The following is a 26193-nucleotide window of genomic DNA, read 5'->3' on the forward strand; positions in this document are numbered from 1 at the left end:
CTTTTTTAAGGGCCTGCCTCGAGGGACAGGGGGGATTTTTCAGACGATCCATAGGGGCTGCTTTGGAGATGCACATGAATCTGGGATAAAGCTCTCAAAACATACAAGGATGTTTGTGCTGAAGTGTGTTGGAAATGACAGCCATAAGCTAGTTTATTAGAATTTGCTTGCAAGGACAAAAGGAAAAACTTAATACAGCTTGATGGCATGTATGGAGCCCAGAGCAGACTTGGTTTAATAAAAGCACATTGCCTTTTGAGACAGTGATGAAGCACAGTGCTGGGAAGGCTCTTTATCAGTCAGTCACACTGGGAAAGCTTCAGTCGCTTCATCTTCATCCCTTCCTCACAAAAGGAGCAATGAGAAGCAATCTCCATCCTCTCAGAGTCATTCAATTGTTCCGACAACTCTTTTTCTAGAGAAACTACTTCCTCTCCCAAGGCCACATCCAGAGGGGCACAGGAGGTAATCTGGGGGAGAGATAAAGCGTGCTATTTGTGTGCTGGTGTTTGCAGCACGAGCGTGTTGGAGATGAGGGAGGAATCAAAGAATTTTTATTGGCCTAATCAGACAAAAATGTTGACGAGGTCCCTTCCGGCGCAGGAGCACTCTCCTGTCGCACAAACAAATTTCTCCAGCGGCCCTGACTGTACGGGCAGCAGATAACATCAGAGCATCTGTCAAGAAGAGAAGATTACTGACTGCTAACGCTCTAAAAGGCCTCGGTCCCCGCAGCGGCTGTGAACATGAGTAAACTAGAGAATATGTTGCAGAAAGACCATCCAGCAGCATTTCTGCAACAACAACAACAACAAAAAGTCACAAACACTATCATCTAGCTGCCAGTGGGAAGAAAGCTCAGCTGTGTCAGGAGCAGGCCGTCCTGTGCTGGCCATGCACTGAAAGGATGAGCCACCAACCTGACAACCTGATCTTAAGTAGTACAAGCTCAGCTTCCACGGCTCTTTCTCACCATCCTATATGGCGATAGCTCCCGAGGCACCCAGAAACGGCATCAATTGTCCAAGGGGACGCAGCTCACAGCTGCCCTTACGGCGCTGTGCACGTCACCACCTTGCAGCAATCAAGTGAAGCTATTAAATATCAAGTACTTCCCATGAAGTTGACGTTTTTAATCCCCGCACTGCCTTCTCTTTTCACACACTGGTGGCTGGGGCCTTTCCCCACTGCGAGGGGCTTTCCCCCCCCTCCCCATTTCTCCAGGCTTATTGCTCCCTCCCACTCGCAGCTGAGAATTAAAAGACATAATAAAGAACTCTTGAACGGGAGGGGGAGCGTCTGGTGGGGGGAAAATAAAAAAATAATAAAAAAAAAAGCAGGTCCCTTGTTTGAGCCCGGGATTCATCTGCCTCTCCCTGCGGAGATAAAGAGGCCCTTTCACCCCAGCAACCAGAAGGTTGAAGCTGGATATGTGCTTACCAGCACGGCCGTGGCTGGGAGCTGCCAGCCTGGGGTCTGACGGCGGTGACATTTCTCCCTCAGATTAGATGGTAACGGTGCAAAAACGCATTAGAGTTGCTGGGGAGACTGCCCCTTCATAAGGCTGCACGCTTGGGAGCGAGCCGCTGTAGCTATGAAACCGGGCCACGGCGTGGCTTCAGCCCCTTTCTGCAGATTAAGGTTAATAAGAGCCTCCCCAGCCTGCCATGCCCACCGCGCTCTCCCAGCAGAGAGCAGACCGGACGGAGGTGGGAGCCCAGCGTCAATAATATCCCCACCGGCGAGCGCGCTGTGCCCCCGCTTTTGTTCTCCGCTTCTGCCCAGTGATTTTCATTACAAATATCCTCTTATCATGCACACATGGGGGGAGAGAATAGGGGAACCGGGCCCACACAAAGAGAAAGAAAAGGCTGCTTGCTAGAAAACCAGTAATTACAGGGCTCGGGCTTTCCCCACGGAGGATTCATATGGATTCGACATGGCAGCGTTTCACACGTACGGCCCCTCCAGGGGCAAGCTCCCGTTTCGATTTCATTATCGGCAAGCTGGGCTGCCAGGGGAACTTTTGCCCCGAAATGAGTTTGCAAAAGGGGACAGTTGCACTTCTTTTATTATTTGCTTTGAAAGCAATTTCACCGCTGCCCCCAGAAGCCTCTGCGTTGGCTTGGGCGCGCGATGGGAGAGCACAAATGCCATGAGTTGGTTTGTCATCGCAGCGCTGCTGCTGCCCCTAAGCACGGGAAATCTTCTATATGATCACCACCTATTTTAGCAAAATATGGAGGTGTTGAATCAACCCTTCAAATGTCTCCTAACCCCACACGTGACTTGCGAAGGCTCTCAAGGTGCTTATAAAGAGACGCAAATTCTCCGTTTCTCCTTTTACAAGGGAGGTAAAACATAACTCGTGTATAAATGGATGCAAGTAAAGCCTTGCAGGACTGAAACTTGACCTTTTTTACTTCCTTGCCACAGGTTGTGTGTGATTTTCTTCAGCTCAAGATGAACGGGTTAGCAGAGCACCCAGAGCTTTGCAGTGCTAGGACATCAGCACAGCTCTGGGTCAGCTTATCAACCCGATTTTACAGCTGGGTGAAACGATGGCTCAAAACAACCAGGACAAGGTCATGCTGGAGGTCTGAGAGAAGAGGAACCCAAACTGCCTCCTCTTTGCTCAAAAAGCTTGTTAGCAACAGACACCTCTCCCAGTCAGTAATGCATCCTTGCATGTTGTACACAAACCTGAAAGGGGACCTGTTTGGGGTAATTTTACACCATTTCTCTGGGGAATGTGTCTTGGGGCCAGTTTTTCACCTTCCTTAGTGCTTTGCCAAGAACTCTGGGACATTTGTAGGACACCTCGCAGTGGCAGAACTGATGACGAGAGCCAGAAAACTCTGTAGGAAAGATGTTTCTGCCATTAGTGCACACGCTTTTAGGCAAGCTATGCCGACCCTTTGTGTTTTTATGATGTGTACAAGACAAGGACCAGCACATTAACCCACTCTGAAATCTCAGAGGTGAGGTACAATCGTTTGATGACAAATACTAAGAAACGTGCTATCAGGGACAGAGCCCCATAGTGTAGGAGTCACTCCTGTCCCTGCAAGCTCACAAACTCAACATCTACCTGCATACTTCTAGGTGCCTGGATCTGTTATTCTTGGGCCAAATGCGAGGAGTGGAGTTGGACTGTAACTTAGGTTTCAGGTAACTCTGATCTGCTACTAAAAATGAGTCCCAGGTTTACACTTCGGCTCCTCGTAAAGACAGGACCATTTGCAAAACTCAGACCCAAGCCCGGCCTTTGGTTTCCAAACATGCTGAATTTTGCTTTGGTTCTGTCTCATAATTCCCATCGTCTTTTCTTTCTCTCCTTATTTACTTGTTAATTTCCTGCACCTCGAGCCCTGCTGAGACCAGCCTCTGCCTACATGGGATTGCTCGCTCCAGCCCTTCCCTCTTCAGGGAAAGGTCAGGAACGGAGGTTTAGTGTGCCGAGAAGAAAGGCAGCAGCAGACAGACAGAGAGCACTCATAAAGATCTGTCTGTGAGCCTCTCTGAGAAAATGTCAGGTTGGGGAGGCTATAATAGCTTTAATCTGCAGTACAAGGGGATTAAAAGACTCGTTCTCACAGGACAAAAGAAAAAGGAGCAGAGCGGAAGGAGCGGAACAAGGAGAGAATGAAGGCTGCAAGGGGAGGAAGGGAGAAAGTTAAAGAGCTCAACTATAAAGAGCATCGGGATTTAAAGAGCTCCGTCTTCTAGCGTAATAAATGTGAAGTGGCCTGCATGCAAAAGGGGCTTTAGCCAATGGCTTTGCTTTTGCTTTTTCACACTAAGCACACACACTCCAGCCTTCTTCAATCAAGGCAACTTGTTATGTTTGGCTTTGTTGATTTTCAGGGGCAAAGGAGGAGGAGGAGGAAACAGAAGGTTAATGAGGCTCTCCCAGATGCGACACTCAAGAGAAGCTGGTGGGCATTATATTTTTTAAACAGTGGTTTATGGTCTTTGATCCTCACCCCTGCTGTCCCTCCTCCAGCACGTCCCTCAAACCCCCCTTGTCCTCGAGGGCCGTGGAAGAGCAAAGGGGCCTGGGAACAGGAAGGAAGTACATGGAATTGCAGGACACTCTCCTCAAGTACTGCTTGAGCGACCTTTTCAGCCGCTCAGCAAGGCCAGGAGATGAAGAGAGAGTAATTGAAAAGGGTAAGGAAAGAAGGCAACTTTAAATACTTTTCGAAGGGGAAAAAACCCAATGCTTCAATTGCAGGAGATGCAAGGGCCAGCCAGCCACCAACATGGACAAGCAAGCTGCACTCCAAAAGGGAAACCAGGGACTCAAAGGCAGCTTTTAGCATCGCTCAAGTACTGCAGGAAATGGTTTCTTAGGGCTGGATGCTAACCTCAAATCAAGGCAGGACTGCTCCACTAGATTAGCAAGGAGGTTTGGATGTGTTTATATTAAGACACTGCCAATACTCTCCTCGAAGACAAGAGGATGCTACCCCAACCTGAAAGGAACAACATACTTTAGTCTTCAAAATCTTTGGAGAAATGGCAGCGGGAAGGTAAGCCAAGCACACAAGAGTGCTGAATTTCCTCCCATTGCCTAAGGCACTCACATGCCTGAAGCACTCTGAGAAGAGAGGAAGTGGGCTTCTAGCAGTCCACTGTGTTAAACACGACTGCAACACTTGCTCTGATCTTTCATGACACCCATCTTCCCAGCTTAGCAGGCTTACAAGTCAGGAGAGATGCTCCAGGACACCACCAGGCACACTCAAAGGTCTAAGGCAGGTTCTCTTGACTATTTTAGCGGCTCAGCATAGTGCTGGGGGCTGGCTAGTGCTCTATGCACAAGTTGTACACGGAGGGAAAAAAAATAAAAAGATATTGTAACATAATAAGCAAATTCCAGACAGGAATTAGAGTATAGCATATCCAGTGGAGACAGGGGGCTGGAGTGGCATTAAGGTAGGAAGAATATAATTACCTGAACTGGACTGTGGCCAGGATAATGGTATTAATTTATTTCAAGCAAGCCAGAAGTGCCAAAACCTGGATTTTACATTTAAATCTAGAAGATGGCAAATCACAGCATCTCGATTCCATTCTTCCAGCGTTCGGCTGGAAGGAAAGATCTCCTGAGGGGTTCACACCCTTAACACCTACTGCCTGTGGCCATCATGGGAGAGCTCACCCTCAGCTCCCTTTGGGAAGCCCTGTGGATGCTCTGCTACAAGGCAGATCACCAAAGCCACGCCTGCACTTTGCAGTACAAAAAACCCATCATCCCGCTCCCCATAACTCACTCACAGGCAATAAAGCCACACTCAGTCACAAATCTAGTCACAAGCTCTCTTGAGCGCAGCCCCTAGTTCGATCTGGTATTAATTATCCACTGTTCTGCAGAGATAAATGCTTAATCCTCTGGCTGTTGACCCTGGAAATGGACCAATCTACCCTGGGGTGGATATTATACAGGGGAACTTGGCTTCAGCTATGATCCCTGCATCATGTGCTGTACAAATGTTTGCTGGCTTGTAGGTAATGGATTTCATAGGGTGTATGGGATCTTTCCATGGCAGAGCTAATCCAGAATAATACATGACTCAAACATTCATTGTATCAGGTTTTTCTTCCTCCCTCTATTTTTTTTTTCTTTGACGTAATATTTCAAATTTCATGTGGAATTTCTTAATTTTCAGACATTCTCTATTTCCTTACAGCTTACCAGCCTTTCTCCTCCAGGACCGATATCGAGGTGAACTTCCTAAGCAGCAGTGCCCAAGGGATGTGGAGATGGGTCTGCACAACCCCTGCTTCTCTCGCTTTCACTTTCTTCCAGAAGAAAGGCCAAAGATCCCCATATTGCTTCTCTGGTTTCACACTCACTGGAAAGCCTAAACCGAGAAGTTTCCTTGTCAGGAAGAAAGACGCAAAGCTGATGTTCCCACAGATGGGAAAACTGTTCCTATTTCTGACCAAGCTGCTAAGAACTTTGGTCTTTCCCATGTCTGAGCAGTCCCATTAATGCCACCGTGGGCCAGAAGGACCCACTGCCACCAGCCAGGTGTTTCAGGACACCCAGGGAGATGCCTGCTTCCCCCTTCCCACTCCTACCTGGGCTTTCTTGCCTCTCCCCTACTTGCTCTTCCCTTCCCAAGGGCTGACTTACAGGCAGCTCCTGGCAAAGGTGAATTTTAAACCCAAGCACAGAAACAAGTTTGACACAGAATATTATTGTACATGGAGTCAGAACAGAAGTCACAAGTGCTTGGGAGCAGCGTTTTGCTCCCCATTTAACAAAACAGGTTTCAAGACAGCACTTTTCTACACTGACTGGAGTAGCTGCACCCACAAATAGCTGATACAAAGGTTTGAATACAGCAAATACAACAGGGAGTCAGTGTGCACTGGCACTCTTCTTCCCTGAAAAAACAATTAAAAAACTAGCTCTGGTTCAACACAACTGTTTAGCTTACGGTGGTGCCTCGAGGCTCTGTACCACTGCACACATGTGTTGTACACACACACACACACACACACACGAGCAGCCCCTGCTTGCAGTCTAACTAGCCAGCACTGGGGGAAACTGAGGCAGGGGGAGATGAAACGCTTTCCTCAGTGCAGTCAGGAAGCGACGGGCTGGAAGCAGATTCCATCTATCCAGTAGGACCTCGAGAGCTGAGCACCCACCTGAAGCATGTACTGCCTTGTAGCTAATATGATAGAATCCTGCAGCTTCTTCTTGAGATCAAATCTGGCTGCTGTTACCACCCTCCCTTTAGAAATAGGTGGCTAGAGCCTTCTGCACGAATTCCTGCAGAGAAAGGGAGCTTGCTGAGAGCATGACACACACAGAGCTAGTTAAAGTTTTTTTGTTGGCTTTGTTTGCTGTACCAAAGCAGTATTTCTAGTCTTAGTCCAATGGAAATAAACTCTCAGCCCACCTGAATGCAGAAGTTTGCCTTTGCCACCGTCATGCTTAGTTTAATCTGAAAATTACAGTGAGGCAAAGAACTTGGGATAGAAAAAAGCTGAGCTTTTTATTGGATTTTGTATTCCTTAACAACGAGATACAGAGAGGGGCTACTTGTTCCTATGCTGTTCCTGGGCAGCTTCACCTCAGCTGTGAGAATGGACTAAGAACTAGGAAGGAGAGAATGGGAGTTTGAAGCCCAGCCAGTAAGAGCATGAGAAAGGGCTCTGGCAACCCTGGTTTCTGTTTTCCTCACTCTAAGAAAAGAAAAGGGGTTGTGGAGATTAAAACAAAGATCTTGCAATCCTAACTCCCGGGGTCTGCTCCCAACTCCGCCACTGACTTCAGAGCACATGTGAGTAAACCTACTTCATCACTCTCTGCCCCAGTGCCTCCCACATAAACTCGGAGAAGATGTTGCTGCTTCGCCACGTGAGCGAGTCTGCACAGCGCAGGCTGCGGGGCCCCTGGGTGAAAGGTGCAGATCAAGCAGTTGTCTGGTACAACCCCAAATCAGGGTTGCGCCATCCCAGCGAAGCGCCAGCTCTCAAGTTATGCTCCTCGGAGCCCGCCAGCAGAAATCGCAAATTACTTCCATCAGGAGGACTGAATACTGAGTCATTTGCATAATGCCAGAGGTCAGGGTTAAGGGCAGGGATGCTCGGGCTTCCTGGCAAAGGAGAAACGTAAGCTCGTCCTTCCAACGTCACATCCAGTGTCTGTAAGGACTGTGCTAGACCTCTGCCCTCACGTGGAGCTGGCAGCATGTATTTTTCAGTCCATCTCTGAAGGATCCTTTTCAACACTCTCTTAATGACATCCCTAATCAATGACAGACTCCAATCTTGTGCTCCAAACCCATAAAATTAATAAGGAAGCGATAGCAAGCGCACGTACCAAGAGCATGTGGGAACCCACCGAACACAACAGGGCTATGCTGCACCAACCCTGGCTGATGGCTCCTTCTGCTCCTCAAGGCAAGAGATGTAGTAAATGGAAGTAGTACGAAAAAGAAGGGAAACAGGAGCCTGGCAGTGAGACAGGGGGAAGCGGCTGCTTCAAGCAGATATTGTGCTTAAGGACATATGGGAGTCCTGCTTCCCAACCTGCTGCTTGGCCTTTTGGGATTATCCCACCTGGAGCATTCTCCAATGCTTTGCCTAACCTACTCTTAAGCTACTTAATGCACCTGCTCCCTCCTTTTCCAAGCAGGTGGTAAGTCTGCCATCTCAAAAGCATCACGGCTGAGAAATGGCTCTGGTAAGCGACGCAAAACCTCTTTGCTTCATTACATTGGATTCTGCCTCATCTCAGGATGCCCTTAGAGCTCCCTAAAAATACACTTGCTGACAGCAAGCTAATCCTTCCCTGTATTTTTCACACAATACACGCACACAAACAGAAACATGAAGAAGCACACAAGAAGCTGTGCGTCCATTATTAAGCAGCTGGAAAGAGCAGAGTCTGCTTTCAGCAGTACGCACGCTGGAGTTACACGGCCTTCTCTCCACACATGCCAGTATCCAGCAGAGAGTATCCAACTCCAAGAAGCAGCAGGCCATACGAAATGCACCATTTGGTACTGCAACATGGACGCTAGCTGGGACCCTGCACGATTCCCTCTTGCGAGGTCTCCTCTTCGAAGCACTTTAATGTGTAGACAACGCCAGGAGCAGTATCGCCTTGATCAGCAAAGCCCAGTGCTGGCCAGTTCATATTTCTCCCAGGAAATACACCAAAACAGGGCACTGAACTGGTGTGCTAGTGCATATTCTCCATGTCCATATCCTCCATGTCCATTTTCCCCCATCACAAACCTGTCAGCTGGGCAGCCCAAGCTTGCAAATCCACACAAGTCTTGGATAACCTGGAAAAGCAGCTGCCAAATCGATATGCCATTCTGTGCTGAGTGGCACTGGGCATCGTGACCTGACAAGCTTTCGAGAGCCCTCTGCACATAGCTGTTGCAAGAGCAGGCAGAGCAAACCAAAGCATGGTGACAACAGAGCTAAGGACGTGCTTTCATGCCTGTCACCATGGTCTAACCCGCTGGCTGTCCATGACACGTGGCTGGTGTTCCTCTTCCAGAGCTTGCTGTGACAAGCACTTTTCTGTGGGAGCTGATTTACTTGCCCTGTGTCACACGTGGGTCAGTTCCTTTCCTCCAGTGCCTTTCAGGTGACAGTGTCTGGGACTAAAACGTGACTCAGCAGGCAAAATACATGGTAATCCTAAAGTCCAGCTAAGCTACCACTCCTCTTTAGTCTGGGGACAATTCTCTTTTCCAGGACCACAGTCTATCCTACTTGCATCCTGCTGCTCGGGCACCAAAAAACGCCACAACAAGACCAAGTCAGAGCAGTGGCAGCGTGAAGCAGCTTATCCTCGTCCCTAAAAATGACAGCAGGTTTGATTTCTGCCCTGCTTTTGACCTCGCAGTTAGGTGGGATGATCCCTGATGCTGACTTCAGGGCTATCCCCACATCTCCGTGCTCTGTTCTCTCCCTGTTTTTCTTCTGGTAAAATGGATGGTGCGGCGTAGGCACAGAGCAAGCTGCTTAAAGAGCAGGGACAGCATTTGGTCCTCCCTTCACCTGTCCTGGAGAAACATCTACCCACAAGACACCGTTGCACCAAGTCTCTGCATGCCAGTGCCAGGTGGGGCCTGAGGCCACAAAAGCAAATCTGTGCTGTCTGCCTTTAGATGCTAAAGATGGTCAGAAACATGGGGCAAGACAGCGGGGGTTGTGGGCAGCCTGCATATCCTTCTCCAGCTGTCCAGCTCAGCAGAGGCCTGGCATCTTCATTCCAGGCTCTCCATCAGGTCAGCAACGGAACAGGCGCTACACAGCAGAAAAGCATCTTCAGCCCCTGACACTGGGTTTAATCCGTCACCCAGCCAAAACAGAGAAGCCTGGAAGCAGCCTCATTTAGCACTGGTTGGAAAAATTCTTTACAAGAAGCTCTCAGACATGTTCAGTAAACACTGAAAATCAAATCATCCCATGCCTGTGGCTGCTTCTCTCCTCCACCGCTGGCTACCCCAGCCCTGGTTAATGTGCCGCAACGCCTGCTCTGTCCAGGCCACTAGACGCAGATGGCGCGACAGCTGCAGTCCCGAGCTCATCGCTGGAGCCCTTCAGCACCAAGAACTCCAGCAGAATGTCCAAGAGGCAGAAAACCAGGTGCCTGAAATGGAGAGAAGACAAAGCTTAGGCTGGTCAGGGCACAGCGGAGCTGGGAGATCAGTTCCAGACATGCAGAAGCCAAAGCTCACACAAAGAAAAAGGATTCTGACTGCCCTCAAAAAAAAGATCTCGTACCCTAGAAGAAATGTTTTAAGGGATGGTTCAGGTTTTTTTCCACCCCCCAAACCAGTGGGTGTTTGAAGCTGCTGACCAGCACAGAAAACACAAATGTATCTCCTGGAATGAGGTGGCACATGCATTTCTCTGCAGTTAATCACAAAAACGTTGCCTTCCAAATGCACAGCAATGGTTGTACAGAAAAACACTGGCTATATGCAGCTCCCTGAGCTCTTCTAAAAACAACAAACTAAGCCAGGATTTGTCTTATTTCTGCTGACAGTCCCCTGACATTCACAATCTAAGCAGGCCCAACAACATAATTAACAAGACTGGTTCAATAATCTCCAGCCAGACCGAGGTCCTAGACGTGCACCTTCATAATAAGCAAGCCAGATGCCCTGTGATAGTATAACTCCAGGATAATTATCCAGATATGTTCTGTGCCAAGAAACTGGCAGTGTGAATCTCACAGCGAAGCCCTGAGAGTAGCTTATAGACCCCACTGCAAAGGCTACTGGGGTAAAGAGACTATAATCCATGTACCTGTTTATCACAGGCTGGGCCAGGGACTCCAGTACCAGGTTCCAGCTCATCCGACATTTACTGGTTCCAAGGATTTCTTGGACCACATCTGTCAAGGTCAGAGACAAAGCTTTAGGAACTGCACATTTCCACGGTAGTAAAACAGGGCCAGGCTGCTGCTGGTGGGTACTAAATCAAAGTTTGTGATGGGGCTCTGAGCCTGAGGCACCTCGTGCCCAACATTACCATGACAGAAAACAGCCAGGGACAGGACTAAATGCCAGAAAAGCATTCCAGGCTGGAAGGGCACAGACTGGTAGAACTTCTGCATCCCCAAAGGATAGTAAAGGCCACTTACACTGCAGCAAGGAGTTAAAAGTTCACACTGCACTCACACGGATTAGGCAGCAGCAGCTTTAATGCCAAAGGTCCCTGTGTCAAACTTCAAGAGAGGGAAATCCAGTGCAGCTGGGCTTATGATTGCAGCCCGGTGGAAAAGCCACAGGCTTTGCTTTATGGCTCTTCTCAGCAATGGCACCCTCTGGCAGCAGCTGGGAGCACGGCATGGCACTGGCTTTCCTAAGCTCTACCTTGTTGAAACTGGCTCAGCAGGAACTGCACCACCAGCACTAAGCACAGAGTACGTGGCCCTCTGTGTCTGGGAATCACCAAGATGTGTGGCCTTTCTCCCTGAGCTGTGCTGCTCCCCAAATGCTTATGCAAACTATCTAGAACTGGGAAATGTGGGGTTTTTTTTGCTTGCAGGAAACCATTCAAATCTCAAAGGTCAGGAACGTTTCTCAGTGCCTTGGCACAGGCAGGCTCCATCTCTGGGTTTAACCACATTTCCAGAGATGCCAACGACCTGGAGGGTTCCTCAGCCTCCCCCCACCACTGGTCCTTTCTGAAGGAGCTGACACATCTCTGGGGCATACTTACTAGGCAAGATCCCCATCAGGCTCTGCAGGGCCTGCTCTGCTGCTGCTTTCTTCTGTTCCTCTGTCCTGGCTGGTTTAGGCACTGCTGGTAAAACTCCTCCAGGCCAGATGGATTCCTGTAACAACTGGAGGTATTGGACCCAACGCTGGGTGCAGGTCAGGTTAACCACCTGGACTTCCAGCCACCTGTGAGCACAGGGAGAGAGAAAGGTCAGGAAAAGTCAGGCTTGGTACCAAATCACGAACTTTCCACCAACCAGAGGCCCTGGAGAGAGAAATCAGCTTGCTGGGTGAATTATGCAGTTCCCAAGTCTGTACGTTAAACACTTTCACAAGTATTAATTAGCTGAGATTCCCCGTACACCAGAAGTATGTAAATGTCCCCCCACCTTATAGAGAGAGACACTAACGCAAAGTCACGGTGGAAAAGCAAAAGCCATGAGAAGCTCCATTGCCCCACTGCCCACAGGAAACCAGTTGAGTAACTGGTCCCTAAAGGGAGCACAGCTAAGGGATATGACTGGCCTTAAACTCTTAAGTTATGTCCACACACAAGATGAGAGAGATGAGAAAGAGCTGGGAGAACCCCCAAAATTGCTGTTTTAACTCTAAAACAAGCCTGTGACTGACTGGAAGGACACGAGGGTGGTCTGGTAACCAGTTCTCCTCTCATCAGTCCCTCTGCTACCGAAAGAGTCAAGAGTGTCTCGCCTGCAGACCCAAGCACACGCTCCCAGGATGGCAAGGCACAACTATCCTGCTGCTTCACACTCCTCTCATCCCCCCGCTTCCCTGCTGTCCAGCCCTGCTCCATCCACTGGTGGCAGGCAATGAAATCATCACTGCTCCCATCCAAAACTCCGCGCTGCACGTCTATTAAAAGGCAAGTTAGATACCTGCCAAACAAAACTGCCGGTCAGCCCTCCCGCTGGGCCAAAACCGTGCCCTTTACACGGTAACAACCTGCAAATCCTGAGGCCGAGGGAACGCTGCTCCACATTAGGGCTCAGAGGCGTCTGCAGCTTGCCCAGGGGGAGATGTGTCTGCACCACCCAAGCGCTGGCCAGGGAAAGTTTCTAAATCAATCAGGGGGACCCTCTTTCCCAGGCATGAAATCACTTCCCCGTGTAATAGCAAAAGCCACAGCTGTCAGTCAAAACTCGCCACTGCTTAAAATCTTTCACCCCAGAATAAGGAGAGGCCAAATCCCTGACACCACAGGGGCCAACAGGAGGGTCCCCAGTGACTGAACAAGACTGGGACTCGGTGGCCCCGCTGCCGCCGTCCTCATCAGCGCGAGGGCCCGGAGCAAAGAGGGAGCATCAGCACGGGGTTGGGTAGGGAGAAGACTTGTGATTTTGCCAGTACTTCAAGAGTCCCAGAGGAGAAGAGTCCACAAGCAGGGCCAGGAGACCCGTTCCTCTTGGCAGCTGGTGTTCGTGCTTGCAATTCCGTCACCACTACGCCCCGGCAGCTCATAGTACATCCAAGAGCTTGGGCCCTGCCAAGGCAAACTTTATTTAACCTGCGCTCTGCCAGACTGTCTGCATTCTTCTCAGGCGAGGCATTCGGGCCAAGGGCGTCTTTCCCCATGCAACACGAGCGGAGAGCTGGGAATAGCAACACCTAAAGGTAACCAGGGGCAAAGGAACAGCAGGTAGACAACACCACGACCAGGGCTGCCACACGATGCTCCCTTCTTCAGCACAAAATGAGGTGTCTAGCTGCAGGTCATGAAGGATGCACACCTAGGAAATGTCAACTGCAAAAGCAAAGGCCATTAAAAAACCTGAGAATGAAGCCTTGGTACAGCTGTAAGGCCTGTTATGTCTCAGAGCACAGGTAGCGCTCCTGCGGATCCCAGAACGGCACTGGAAATGGGGAAGCAGCCTTTATGGTCAGCCTTGCCAGGGACCCCGAGTACTGGTGTTGCTACAAGATAGTGCCAGAGATCCAAAGTGTAGCTTCTACCTGTCTTAGAGGACAAAATGTCACAGCACAGTCTTGCCTGGGAAAAGGCCATGTTTGAAATACACCTGCTTAAAAGGGTTTTTATCTCCAGCTATCAGTAGAGTTTAACAACCTGGATTATGTTAAACCCTCCAGACATCCCCAACCAAATTAAAGTGTTAAACTGTGGCTCCTCTAGGGGTAAGAGCCTTCATTAACATGTTTTTTCATTAATGTGTTTTCTTATGCAACCTGCTTTCCTAAATGAGAAAACATTTGACAAGCAACAGAAGTGCAGAGACTTGGGGACAGAGATGCAAACAGCACAACCCCGCATCTAGGGAGATCAGACTGAATGTTAACTTGAAGTTCATTTCAGCAACAGCCACTTACCATCCTTTAAAAGCTTGCAGAAAGCAAAGAATAAGTTTTCCTTTTCTTAGGAATGTTCCTAAAATAGCAAAAAAACCCCAAATCAAGCAAATAGTGAGCAGAGTGAAAGCTGAATTTAAGAGAATACAGCACATGTTTCCAGACAGCTGACCAAGAACTGACGAATGCTGGAAGGCCCCGTACAAACAACCTATCATTTCTATCTCATTTATTTCCATAAAGCCACCAGAACTAGGCAAGGAGGCCTAGAGGTAACACCTATAAATCTGATCACACGTGCACGCGCCGCAATTATGCAAGTGCTTACGGGTCTTAGTTCCCACAGTTGCAAAACGCCACTGATGGATTGTTCACTCTGCCTGGCAGCTCGCTGCCTTCCACTTCGGGAAGCAAAGGGCAGGATCGGAGAATGGCTCCGTTGGTTTTGCCCCACCTGTGCCACAGAAGCTCCTAAGAAGATGACAATTTGCCCGATCGCATGGTGCTCAGATGGCAGGATGCTCACTGCTAGGAAAGGGGGAAGAGGCACCACAAAGTAGACAAAAAGAAAAAACTAGACAGGAAAGGGGATGAGAAAGAAGAAGGAGAAACCAAAGCGGGGTAAAAACAGTAGGAAGACTAAAATCACTGTGCTCTGGGTTCCCTTTTGTCCGTCTGTCAGTGCGTGGCCCCATCCCAAAAGCACTGGGAAGAGAGGAACTGTCAAGACTGGTCCATCTGGCTCAGCATCCTCCCTGGGAGAGCAGCTGATGCTCTCAGACACTTCAAAGGAAAATATCAAAACAGAGTAACCTGCCACAAAGAGTTTTCCTCCCTCCTCTCAACCCGCACGTGTTAAACTCGCCGCCAACACCTGCTCTGGGGGATGCACGCCACGTTTACACAACACACACAGGGGCACACATGAGCAACAGTTATTAAATGGCGAGGAGCAAAACCTCAGCTCTCACAAATGCACCTGCAACTCAGGGAGGGTCACACCAAGCTTTGCTGAAGAATCCCACCTGAGTAAACCCAGATTTCTAGGGCAAATTGACCTTTCCATCAGGCAGACTTGCTGCCCCAGGATCAGGAATAACACCTCACACTTCTTACACAGGAACTCCATATACGTGCTGGTCCAAAGCTGACCTTCACCAGCAGATCACAGATGATTTGTCGTACTATTAAAGGACCAAGCATTTGAGATCCATATGCCACATCGAAAGCACACACACGCCTGCTCCCAGGTAGAAATAAATCCAGCAAGAAACACAAATAGACCTAACTTTCCTTTTTTTGGATGGCTGATGAGTTACTATTTCCATTCTGCTATTTCATGAAGAAATAGCCTTAATAAGAAAGAAAGAAAAACAAACCCATCACCAAACCATCTCCTTACACTTCAGCTGAGACCAGAAATAGATAGAAAGTGACCTCCTGGGCTCAGACGTTCAAATGCTTTGATAATGCCCAATGCAGAGAGACAGACTGCAAAGGCTACTGAGTCCTGGACATTAGTCTGGAGGTGCATAATTTGCCCATGCTGTAAGGGTCCTCTGTTTGAAATAGCTGCTGATGAAGGAATGAAATGGCTGCTAAAAAAGAGCCAATTTAATGCCATGGCTTAAGCTGGAACTCCAAGGTCAGCTGAAGGGGCCCATTAAGATAGGAACGACAGAAATGCCCTGGGAATGAGAAACAAGGCCTGGGGGGTACATACCTTGGCCCTCCTCCGGCACCTAGAAGCAACAAGGGCTGCTCAGAACAGCAGCCTACAGTAAATACAAGACTATGAGTCTGCAACAGGCAAAACACAGTGTACAGACTTGGTGTTACCTGGCTCCTGAGAGCTGGATGCACTCGCTTAAGTGGCCTACCCAGAGGGTTCACCTGCAGATAGAGAGAGCTCAGCTCAGCTAGTAAAGGTTGGACAGGTTGGATTTGCTTAGTCTGGAAAACAAAGATGGACCAGGAATAGGACAAAAAGATATGGTACACTCAAACAGCTGCTAGAAGCTGGTAAACCTCTGCTCATCCATCAAGGTTAGGGCAAGAACTGATAAGTTCACTCGAGCTGAGGAAAGGTTAAGTTAAATAAGCCAATTGTAATTAAAATCTGAAGCAATAGCAGTGTAATTCCCCCAGAACTGGGGATTTTAAGGATTTAGACAAACACAAACTGGAAGCCATGTTAGGAAGATGACAAAGATGAGAAAGCCCCTATTAGTCTGCTTTAGCTGCATAAATACAAATAGCTCTGTAAATATACAAGAGCTGTGCATAACAGTAGCAAGTCCAGCTCAACATCTACTACTTTCCACCCCAGAACAAGGCCTCCATTTCCCTGAGGTCAGTTAACACAGCATGGCTAACCAGAAGCTCAAAAAAGGCCCGTGAGACCAAGGTAGTGAAAAAGATTTAAGAAAAAGGCAACATCTGGAAACACAGCACAAGGCATTCAAGCATCTGACTTACGAAATCAAGACAGGCTGGTACTTAAATCAACGGGCCATCCCTCCCTTCACAGTCCTCGTCCCCCAAATTCCTCCCCAAATCGTGCCTCAAACCACAAGAATATCCTTAACTCAAGGGCTCTGAAAGAGCAACATTTCAATGCCTTGACTGTAAACCATTTCTGAGTAAGGCTTGTAAAACCGAAGAAACAGCTGCAGTGGGCACAGTTAGAAGAATGGAAAAACACAAACTGAGAGCTTTCAGCCCCAGGCTCGGCTTTTAGCACCTGCTACTTGAGCCCAGGTCCACCTTCTTGGCACAGCCACCAGAAGAAACACGTGCAGCCGACTGCTGGCACACTCAGCTTAAAAACACCTTCAAAGCAAACCCACACTTGTCCCGGCCATCGGTAAACCCTTCGCAGAGGAAGGAAACAGGAAAGAAAAGAAAAAAAAAACAAGCCCTCATAAATCAAAGAATACGAAGCATCCTGAGTCCTTTTAAACTTCTGGCCAGACACACATGCAAAAAGTAAACTATCCTTCTCGCCTTACTGGAAATGTTCCTCTCCTGCTGCCCTATAAAAAGTTTACAATTGTATATGCTACGAACAATACGTCCTGTACCCCTGCCCCAGCACGGGGTAATGAAATGTTTGGCAGCAGCCCGGTGGCTGAGCGCCTTCTCCTCGAGCAGAGTGACTTGCATCCCCCAAGCACAGCTGCCCTGAGGGTGGTGGCACCGAAGGAACCAAGAAACAAATCAAGCTGCAGGGAGCTCACACCAGTAGCACTGGCAGTCGACATGCCTTGATTAAACTCACCGGAGTATGGCAGCAGGATTTTTCTACCTGCTTGACCCAAGCAGTGGGAGGTGGAGCTGGAAGAAGCCCTGCGAGAAGCAGGTATGGGGGATGTTTTACTGTTGGGCAGAGAGGAGGAAAAAAAGAGATTATTCCTCACTGCCTGTAAGCATGAAACTGCACCTCGGTGTCGGGACTGGGGGCACTGCTCTGTGCTGCTCTCTCCAAAACACACCTGCCGTAAAAAGAAATCATGTAAACACACAGGGCTCCAACTCCCAATGTCTTTGCTCCCCACTGAATTCATCAAGCTCCTCTGTTTTTTTGCTTTTCTCAAGTCAGATCTCCCTGCAACACTGTGGGGCTCGGGAAAGGGGGAGAAAGCTACATGATTTAAAAAAAAATCATCCCAAAATCCCTTGATTTTTAACAAAGCATCCCGGCTTTCGATAACATCTTCATCAAGTATTTATTGAGCCAATTAAGCTCTCAGCGGTGCCCCAGGGAGAGGCCAGGCTGTCTCAGCCAGGTCCTGCTCAGAGAAGATTGCTTCATTAGCCCACTTCAGAATCAAAATACATAAAAACACCATTAACCCTTCACGAGCCAGGGGAAAGTAAAACCAACAAGCAGATGTGATTTCCTCCCCCAATCTGTTTCTTCTTCATCTGCTCTGTTTGAAATAGGAAGTTGTTGTGGTTTGGGTTTTTTTTAAATCTAGAAAAAAAGTTGGCACATACCTCATTGCTGAAACAGAATCAAAAGGAAAAAAGAGAGATGCAGTTAAAATAATGTTGCAATTGTTATCAAAGCACAGAGTGCTTACTTCATTCTAGTGGCTGTTTTTGGAAGAATGCTGCTTCTAGAAGAGGGAAAAAAAAATTTTGTTTGGGACAGAGATTCAAAGTCAGATCCAAAATTTCCAGGTGCTTGGAGACAACTGAATCGAGGCCCATTTCCAAGCTGATTTTTATTTACTTTACATACACACAGTCCTGAAGATCGCTTTTGCTGACATACCACAGGCCTGTGATTTCTACTGCTCCTTGCAGCTACAAGACAAACGGCCAAATCCAGAGACGAGGAGGAAGATGCCATAAGATTGGTTCCCTATATACAAACTCTGTTGCTGGCTTTTAGGCCAGGGTGCACCCTTGCAGCGCCGCAGGAGGGACGGGACCTTTGCTGCCATGTACCTGGGCCTGCCAGCACAGCCCCTCGCTGTGTGGTTGCAAAGGTCCTTCATTAAACACGCCCAAATCAAACCCCCCAGGTAACAATGACGAAAGGATTCAGTTGCCCCAGCTGCACTGATATTGCAGTTTTGGCAGCTCCTTTCTGCCAGCAAAACTCAGCCTGGAGGGGTAAGTTACCTGCCAGCTACAAAGCCAAGGGAAAGCAGGAGCAGCCACACTGGGAACAGCTTTAGCTTAAACCTTCCCGGCTTCTCCCAAAGAGCACGAGTCAACCTGTGGCTTTAATGTCTTTTTCAGAAATAACCCTGGGAGAGAACAGGGAGCCTCTGCAGTAAATGCCTGCCCACACACATCCATGTCACCCCCCAGGATACCCCCTACGCCGCGTGACACATGTGCAGCCCAGCTTTGTGGCGAGCCCTGGTGCAAGCTGGCACCAAGATGAGATCTGGCTCATTGCCCCTGAGGGGCTCCAGGCGGCCAGGGCTGGGCAGAATTGCTTGCCCATGGGCAGCATGTTCCCAGCACACCCAGGGTGCAGGTGCTTGGCTGCCTGAGCAGGCAGGTTTACTCAGGGACATTTAAGAGGGTCAGGCAACACTACATGCCGGTGGCACTTTCAAGTCAAGAGGATCAAGGAGGCTGCCAAGGGTCTTTGTTTTTGCCAGTTCTGTTGGCACAGAGATCAAGGAAGAAAAAAGAGAAAAACCAGAAGAAAACCCACCCAGCACGCAACTCCCTGAAGCTATGAGCTCCTTGACTCACGCCAGCAGTTGCACAAGTGCCCACAACACCTGGGCTGACATTGTCAGGCTCCGGCACAGAGCTCTGCAGCCAAGAGGACAGCAAGAAGGCAAGAGCAAGCCCGGGTTTGTGCACGGGGGTAACCCCAGCACCAGCTCCCCCAAACCCCATCCTGAGCAATGGTAAGGCACCGTGCCTCATCCCTGCCGAGGGAGGGATGGGAGACGTGTGTCAGAAACTGTTCAGAAACAAGAAACTGTTCGTAAAGAGGATGTCTTAAACAACTTGAGATGCCTTGTGGGGGAGAAGTGGAGCGAGCTCTGCAGAGGTCGGGTGGTGGGATGTTTCTCCCCCCTCACTCCTGTTGCTGCCCAGAGACAGAACTTGTCTAACTGCAGGTACAAGTCAGAGAAAATGAGAACCTTCTGGAACAACCTACTGTGCATGCATAAGAATCCCAGAATCATCTGGGTTGGAAAAGCCCTTGAAGCTCCTCCAGTCCAACCATGACCCTCTCCCTGACCGTTCCCAACTCCACCAGATCCCTCAGCGCTGGCTCAGCCCGACTCTTCAACCCCTCCAGGGATGGGGACTCCCCCCTGCCCTGGGCAGCCCATTCCAACGCCATATATAAGAATATATACAGGCAATACCCCATGTGTGTTTTTGTCGACCCACTACCTACAGACCAAGCTGGCTACTCTGCGACAACACGGGATCCAAGGGTGGTTATTTCCCCTTTTCCTATCCCCTCCTCCTCTCTTTTATCATTCCTCTTCCTGCTCTTGCTCTCTCTCACATATATTCATGTGTTTTGTGGGAGTTGAATTGCGATGGGTTGATGATTGATGGGTCTCATCCAAAGTGCCTTTATTCATTCTCCGGGTGGTTATCAGTTGATCGTTGCCAAATTGTCTCCATTCACTTATTAAAGTGGTCAGTTAATAAAGTCACCAGCACAATTGTTCCTGGGAGTCATTGTGGTGACTTGGCCTGCCCTCCACCAGCATGCAGGCTCTCAGGGAATACAAAAGATTCACCCCCCTCATAAAAACGTGCTAGGAGAACAAGATGCAGCACCCTTCAGACCAGTGCAGATATCTGGGCTGCTGAAGGGACTCCCAGCTTGGCTGCAAGGACCCTTTGCCGCCCTGTTAACTTGACAGCCCAGCCCTTTTTTCAATCACAGGCCACAGATATCAGTCTGAGAAGTTCTCCCTCGGTGGGGCTGGAAGCTGAGCAAGCCCCTGGCGGGAGGGCTCATGAAAACAGTCATGTGGCTGAACCGTTACCCCTCAGTGAGGCAGGGATGGGGAGACACACACGTCGTAGCCAAATCTCGCCCAGATCATTTCCACAGGCAAGCAGGGCTGCCTGTATTGAGGCGTTTGGTGTTTATCAGGTTTAGCCAACCCGTTGATCCAAACCCTAACAGACCAAACCCCCTGCCCAAATCCAGGCTGCAAAAAGAATTCAGATGCTCCAGACTTACTGCTGCTAAGATGAAGACTATCACCCCTCTGTGGCCTTGTCCAGCTCCTGACCCCCAGCAACACCCAGCAAGATCCAGCACCTCAAATCAAAGACAAGGCCCTTGTTGCTACAGCCTCCCCAGGACCACTCAGCCCTGTTTTGGTGTACAGAATCAAAACCTGTGTTTTGCCCGAGGGCTCGTTCTCTCCTCTGATCCCACCCCAGGGCACAGTGTCTGTCAAGGCAGCACCCAAGAGCCAGGCTCCCTGCAAGACCACAGCCCAGGACTCAGCTCCAGACTGGATCTGAGCTCAGACAGAATTTTCCTTCCCATGCTAGTTCAGCAGAGGCGGAAACTTTGGGAGAACCAGCTAAGGAGAGCAAACCCTACAAGGAGAAGAAGCCAAAGCTAGCCAGACACACAAAGGGAAGTGGAGCTAGAACTTGCAAGAAACCACGCTCATAAAAGCCTGATGGTCATCTCTAATCAGTCTCAAAGCGTCCCTGGCTCTCCCTCTATATCTCATACAGACTGGAACATCACCTCCCCAAACCCACCCACTCTGCCGAGGAACAATGGGGCAGGGGACAAAATCTGGAGGAACACCAGAGTGACCCAAAGCAACAGCAGGCCAAGCGGTGCTGAGCTCCCGGGTAAGGCTGGGGTGATTTGCATTTATTTTAACTCTTGCTCAGTGGAACACGACACCATCAAAGCTGCCTACGTAGTTCCACACGCTCCCTTATATACACACAGGCGCTTCTGAGCGCCGGCACGGCCTCTGTGCCCCAGCCCCGCTCAGGTTACAGGGTGCAGACAGCCGGGGTGCGCCAAGACACCTTCCCTCCGCTCGAGGGTTTGCAGTGTCACGGCTTTCTGTTGTGGTGTGGGAAGGAGCTAGAAAAGCATACAGACCTGGATCTGCACCTAAAATACTCCCAGGTCCATCCCCGGGATCTGGGCACTCTGCTGGGGATCCCTTCAGAGGGAGAAGCAGACGTGGCCCTGGGAGAACTGCCCCTCCAGCAGCAGCTGAAGGGCACAGTGAGCTGGTAGCCGGTGGCTATCACCCCGGCTCTATGGCTGCCCCCAGCCCTGGCAGACCCCTGACCCAGTGACCATCGCGCCATCGGGGACAGACTGAGGGCAGGGCATGGGGTCACAGCCCCAGCGCGGTTTGCTGCATATTTTTAACGCCTCTTTTGACTCACAAGGCTCTAAAAAGCACATGGATTCTCAAAATGCTTTTTAGCTCTTCCACCAAACACCCCCGGAGCCCAGAATAGCCCCGATCTACTCCCCGTTGCAAACAGGTCCCTGTTTCAGCCTCCCCAGGAAAGAGAGATCGGCGTTTCCAGCCCGTGGGAGGGAAGCAGAGCTGGACAGAGGAGGGGTGTGGAGCCAAAGCGGGTTTGTTTACAGGCATGGACTCAGCGCGTGGAGAGGCTGCTGGAAGCAATCCTCAGCCCCAGGGTCGTTCTGGCTCCCAGTGAGCCTCCCAGCCCCTCCACCTCCCCTCCACCCGCCTCTGCTTTCGGCTCCGAAAAAGGATCACTCCCTGTTACATAATGGGATGAGCGCCGCATGGATGCGGGCTCTCTTTTACTTAACAATACCTTTTTCGGTCATACAGCCTTCCTCTCCCCGGCTGCCATTAAACTGACAGTCAGGGGAGACTGATAGTGCCTGGCTCCAGCTATTTCAGCTGCAGAGAAGAGGGGAAAGAGGAGCGTGGTGGGATGCTCCATGCAGAGAACCCATAATCAGCAACAGCGCAGTCACAGCAATCACCACGAGCCCAAGAGAGAAAGTTCCCAAAGGAGAGGGGGATTGGGTCTCCGGAGAAGCTGGACTGTGTTCTCGGTGGGTTTCTGGTTGTTTATTCTGCTTGGGGATAAGGGATACTCGGTGCAGAGAGCTGGCAATGTCCACAAAGGCAGCTGTGAGAAGGCTGCAGGAGCAGCACGCTACTCACCAAATACAAGCTGGCAGAGGAGTATCCAGCAGCAACCCCCTTCTTTACACCCAAACCACTGACAGGACACCTCCTTTCCACCACCCTCCACCTAACCCAGCCACTGATGGGAAGAGGGGACCCTCACCTCCCAAAGAAATGATGCCTACTCGTACTTTGTGACCAGGAACAGTTAGAGACAGGATGCGTGCCCATCTGCCGCCCCACGTTTGTCTGCCTGTCAGAGACCCTGAATAGCACAAGCTCCCGGAACAGCTTCTGGTATTTTCTCCACCTGTAAAGGGTACCCAGACGCAGTGCCAGCTAGAATGCCAGTGCCAGGGCTGTGCCAGGTCTGGCCGAGCAGCGATCAAGTTGCAGATACTTAAATGGATGAGAAATGTCCCCAAATCCACGCTGTGCCCCCGGATAGGCAGTTGGCAGCAGGTCTGAGCTAGAGACTTCTGGAGCTGCTCAGGACAGCAGTGGCCACCTGGGCCAGCCAGTACAAGAGGTCTCAGCCACCCTTCTGTGTGGCTCAGGAACAGGGTGCAATGGCAAGCCAGCACGGAGAACCCCCTTTCCCAATTCTCCTCTGCCACAGAGGCAGGTGCCTGCCTCGTCTTGTATGTCCATCTCAGGCATCGTCTGAACTCTGCTCTCTTGCCAGATCACGGTTTTCATACAGGCAGACACTGACTGCTCTCAGGGCAGTATCCTGCTGAGCCCCAGCCCTCCACGTGGGCTTTAGGCTCACTAAAAACCTGCCATCCTTGATTAAAGATGGAGAACCTCTGCCCTAACACTTCTCCTGTTCAGGAGACCAAAGCACTGTCCCAGAAACAGCCTTCTGGGTTGGGAGGGCGACTCCTCTGAAACAGAGGAGGAAAATGTTCCCTGCAGCAACTCATGAGCAGCACCATCCTCCTGGCAATGGGTTAGTTCACACTGTGCAGCTCCTTCCCCCTGTCCCCTCCACATCTGGACCTGAAGCCTCCTGACTGACCCAGAACAAGAGCAGAGCCAGAGCAGATTTCAGCACGGACACATCCCAGGGGCACAGGGATCATTCAAAAGGTTGTATTTACACCCTGATCATGACTCCAAGAAGCCAAGGGACTTCCCAACACCACCTCCAGACAGAAGTTTGCCTGCAGCACACGTAGGTTCAGCCAGACCCGTCACAGCGGAGCAAACACATTCATCCTGACGCTGCTCCACCAGCACAACTTGTGGAGCTCCTCCACCTTCCAGAGCCAGGCATGTGCTCTGTGTGTGTATGACAGCTTTTCTAGTGGAAAATACCAACGCCACGTGTCGGTGCTGCAGGCTCCCTGGATGACCGGGACACAGCTTATTAGGAGGTGATGACGTGCCTATTCAAGCTTTCATACCTCTGTGCTTACACACAAGGATTGGGTTCCAGCTCATTCCCCAAGAGACCAAAGCCCATTTTAGAGAAATGGGAGCAACATCCACCTCCTCCCACCCAAGGAAACAGACTGGGGAGCGATGGCCAGCAGCCCCTGACCTCAAAGCGCTCCGACAACCTCTGCTGAGGGTCAGCTTAATTTACCAGCTTGGTTATAATGTGCCGCCCTGCACATTCTGACACTGACTTTGAATGCCTGCGAGAGAAGAAAGGGCACAGGAATGGGTAAAGCATTGCTCCGAGACTCCTCCTAGCCAAAATCCTTCTGGGAAGGCTTTCCTTTTACTCCAGAGGACCATTTCCTCAGCTAGCGATAGGCACCGACCTACACAAGACGACAGAAATGCTGTCTGTTTGTGTGTCTTGGCCTAGTGCCTTACCACACAGAGGCACTGGCCTCAGAAAAGCTTGGCAAGTACGTACCAGCTGGAAAGGAAGCCTGACCCTAATACATCTGCAGGTCATTGCCCAAGGCACGGGCACCACTGGCCCACCACAGATCAGAGAGGGGTGCCTCTGCGAGAGCAAAGGCCCTGGCAGGATGCACTGCAAGCTGTTACTTGACAAGTCGCTGTTCCCTGGGCCTGTTTATTCTCCTTTTGTAGATAAAACAAGCCAAGCTCCTGGGCAGCGAGAGATCAGGAGGCCAACACAAGCCAATATCTCCCTGGAGAGCCAAGGAGCTAGGCACTCTTGCCCTTTCATAAGGCAAGAATCCTCCCATTCCCAGGGCCAGATCCTTTCTTTCCCCTGTTATTAAAGGACAGGAGACTGCCCACTAGAGTTATGTTGCTGCTCACGGGGAAAACAGCTCCTAGTGCAAACCTCTGAGATGTTTACTCTACATACACACATCTTCGTTACAGAACCTTGTTGTTTGCTGCAACAGAAGCATTTATCTGCATTCAGGCTTCATTCAGAGCTGTGCTTTTATCTGCGTTCAGAGCTCCATTTTGACGGCAACTCCAAAGGCAATGCCACCTCGGAGAGCTGTGAGGTTGGTCGCTGAGGCCTTACCTTTGAATGAGGGTCCCAAAGAGCAGGTGGAAGACCTTCTGCATGTTCTCCGTGCACAGCCAGCTCCAGTGATCCATCATCAGCAGACGAAGCACATCCAGGGCCAGGTCAGCCAATGCTGTCTCAGGGTCTGGCAGGAGGAAGAGGAGGGTCAGATGAAGACAACTCAGTGCCCAAGCAAACATGGTAAAAAGCATCATCTAAAACTCACTCTTTTTCCCCATAGCCCCGCGTGCCCAGGCTCCTGCCCCAGTCTCTGCCTTTCATTTCCACTTTCATCCAAGCAGTCCCAACCTCCCATCCAAGCCCAGAATGTGGTTGCTCTGATTGCCCAGTTCCTTCTCAGTTAAACGGGGATTATCAAATCCCAGTCCACGCACGGGGATGGCAGTGTGCCCAAAACAGGTGAGAAGGAAGGCAGTGACTGTAGCCAGGAGAAAAGTACATTGCTGAGGACTATTTTCCTGTCTTCACCAACTCTTTCCCCTCTTCCAACGTGCAGTTCTCCAGGCACAAGGCTCCGGTTGGTGTCTGCACGCTGCCATCGTGTGGCAGGTCCAAGTCTCAGCAGCAAGATGGATGAACCACACCTGGATAAACCAGATGAATCAGTTCACACAAAAACCCACACACATGCCCACATATCCCCGGTGACACAGACCTGGGACAGCAAAACCTCTCTCTGATCCTCAGGAGGATGTCAAAGCCAGCAGTGGAAACACATTCTGCTTGCTAGAGAATTATTTTTATGCTGCTTGGCCCCAAAGCATCAGAGCTTATTGATGTACCACAAACCTGAATGAGACAACCATTCCTAGGCCAGAGCCCTGACCGGAGGCTGCCGTGACGGCCCTGTTGGCAGAAGGAGCTCCTGCAGAGCAGCTTCCCCTGCTCTGCCATTCCCCGATGCCTGATCTTTCAACCACTGCCTACAGAGAGCCAACAAGACTGTTCATACGTGATTTACTGCTGGAGATAAAGGGATTCTGGACCCCAGTAGCTCTCCTTCCCTCCTCTTCCTCTCCCTGCTGTGTAGGAGCTGGACTAATTAACTCCAGGCCATTTCACTTGGGAAAGA

The 26193-nt window shown here is 50.1% G+C and overlaps 1 protein-coding gene across 2 annotated transcripts in view; it reads right to left on the bottom strand.

The window, feature by feature from the left end:
- Positions 1–260: 260 nt before the first annotated feature.
- SNX19 (sorting nexin 19) overlaps positions 261–26193 on the bottom strand; it is a 31859-nt gene continuing 5926 nt past the window's right edge. Inside the window, exons 8-12 of one of the 2 annotated variants that reach the window (XR_003399942.1) lie at positions 25116–25245; positions 11719–11903; positions 10801–10888; positions 5702–10138; positions 261–470 (exon numbers count right to left, since the gene is read on the bottom strand). Coding sequence is in view for 1 of the 2 variants with exons in the window: in XM_026863737.1 (XP_026719538.1) it covers positions 10003–10138; positions 10801–10888; positions 11719–11903; positions 25116–25245 (539 nt within the window). In the remaining variant the exon portion in view is untranslated. Of the gene's footprint in view, positions 471–5263; positions 10139–10800; positions 10889–11718; positions 11904–25115; positions 25246–26193 lie in introns of those variants that run through there. The other variant, XM_026863737.1, reaches the window with a different exon arrangement.

This window comes from Athene cunicularia (assembly GCF_003259725.1).
Source record: "Athene cunicularia isolate RWA chromosome 24 unlocalized genomic scaffold, athCun1 chr24_part1, whole genome shotgun sequence".
Taxonomy (NCBI): Eukaryota; Metazoa; Chordata; class Aves; order Strigiformes; family Strigidae; genus Athene; species Athene cunicularia.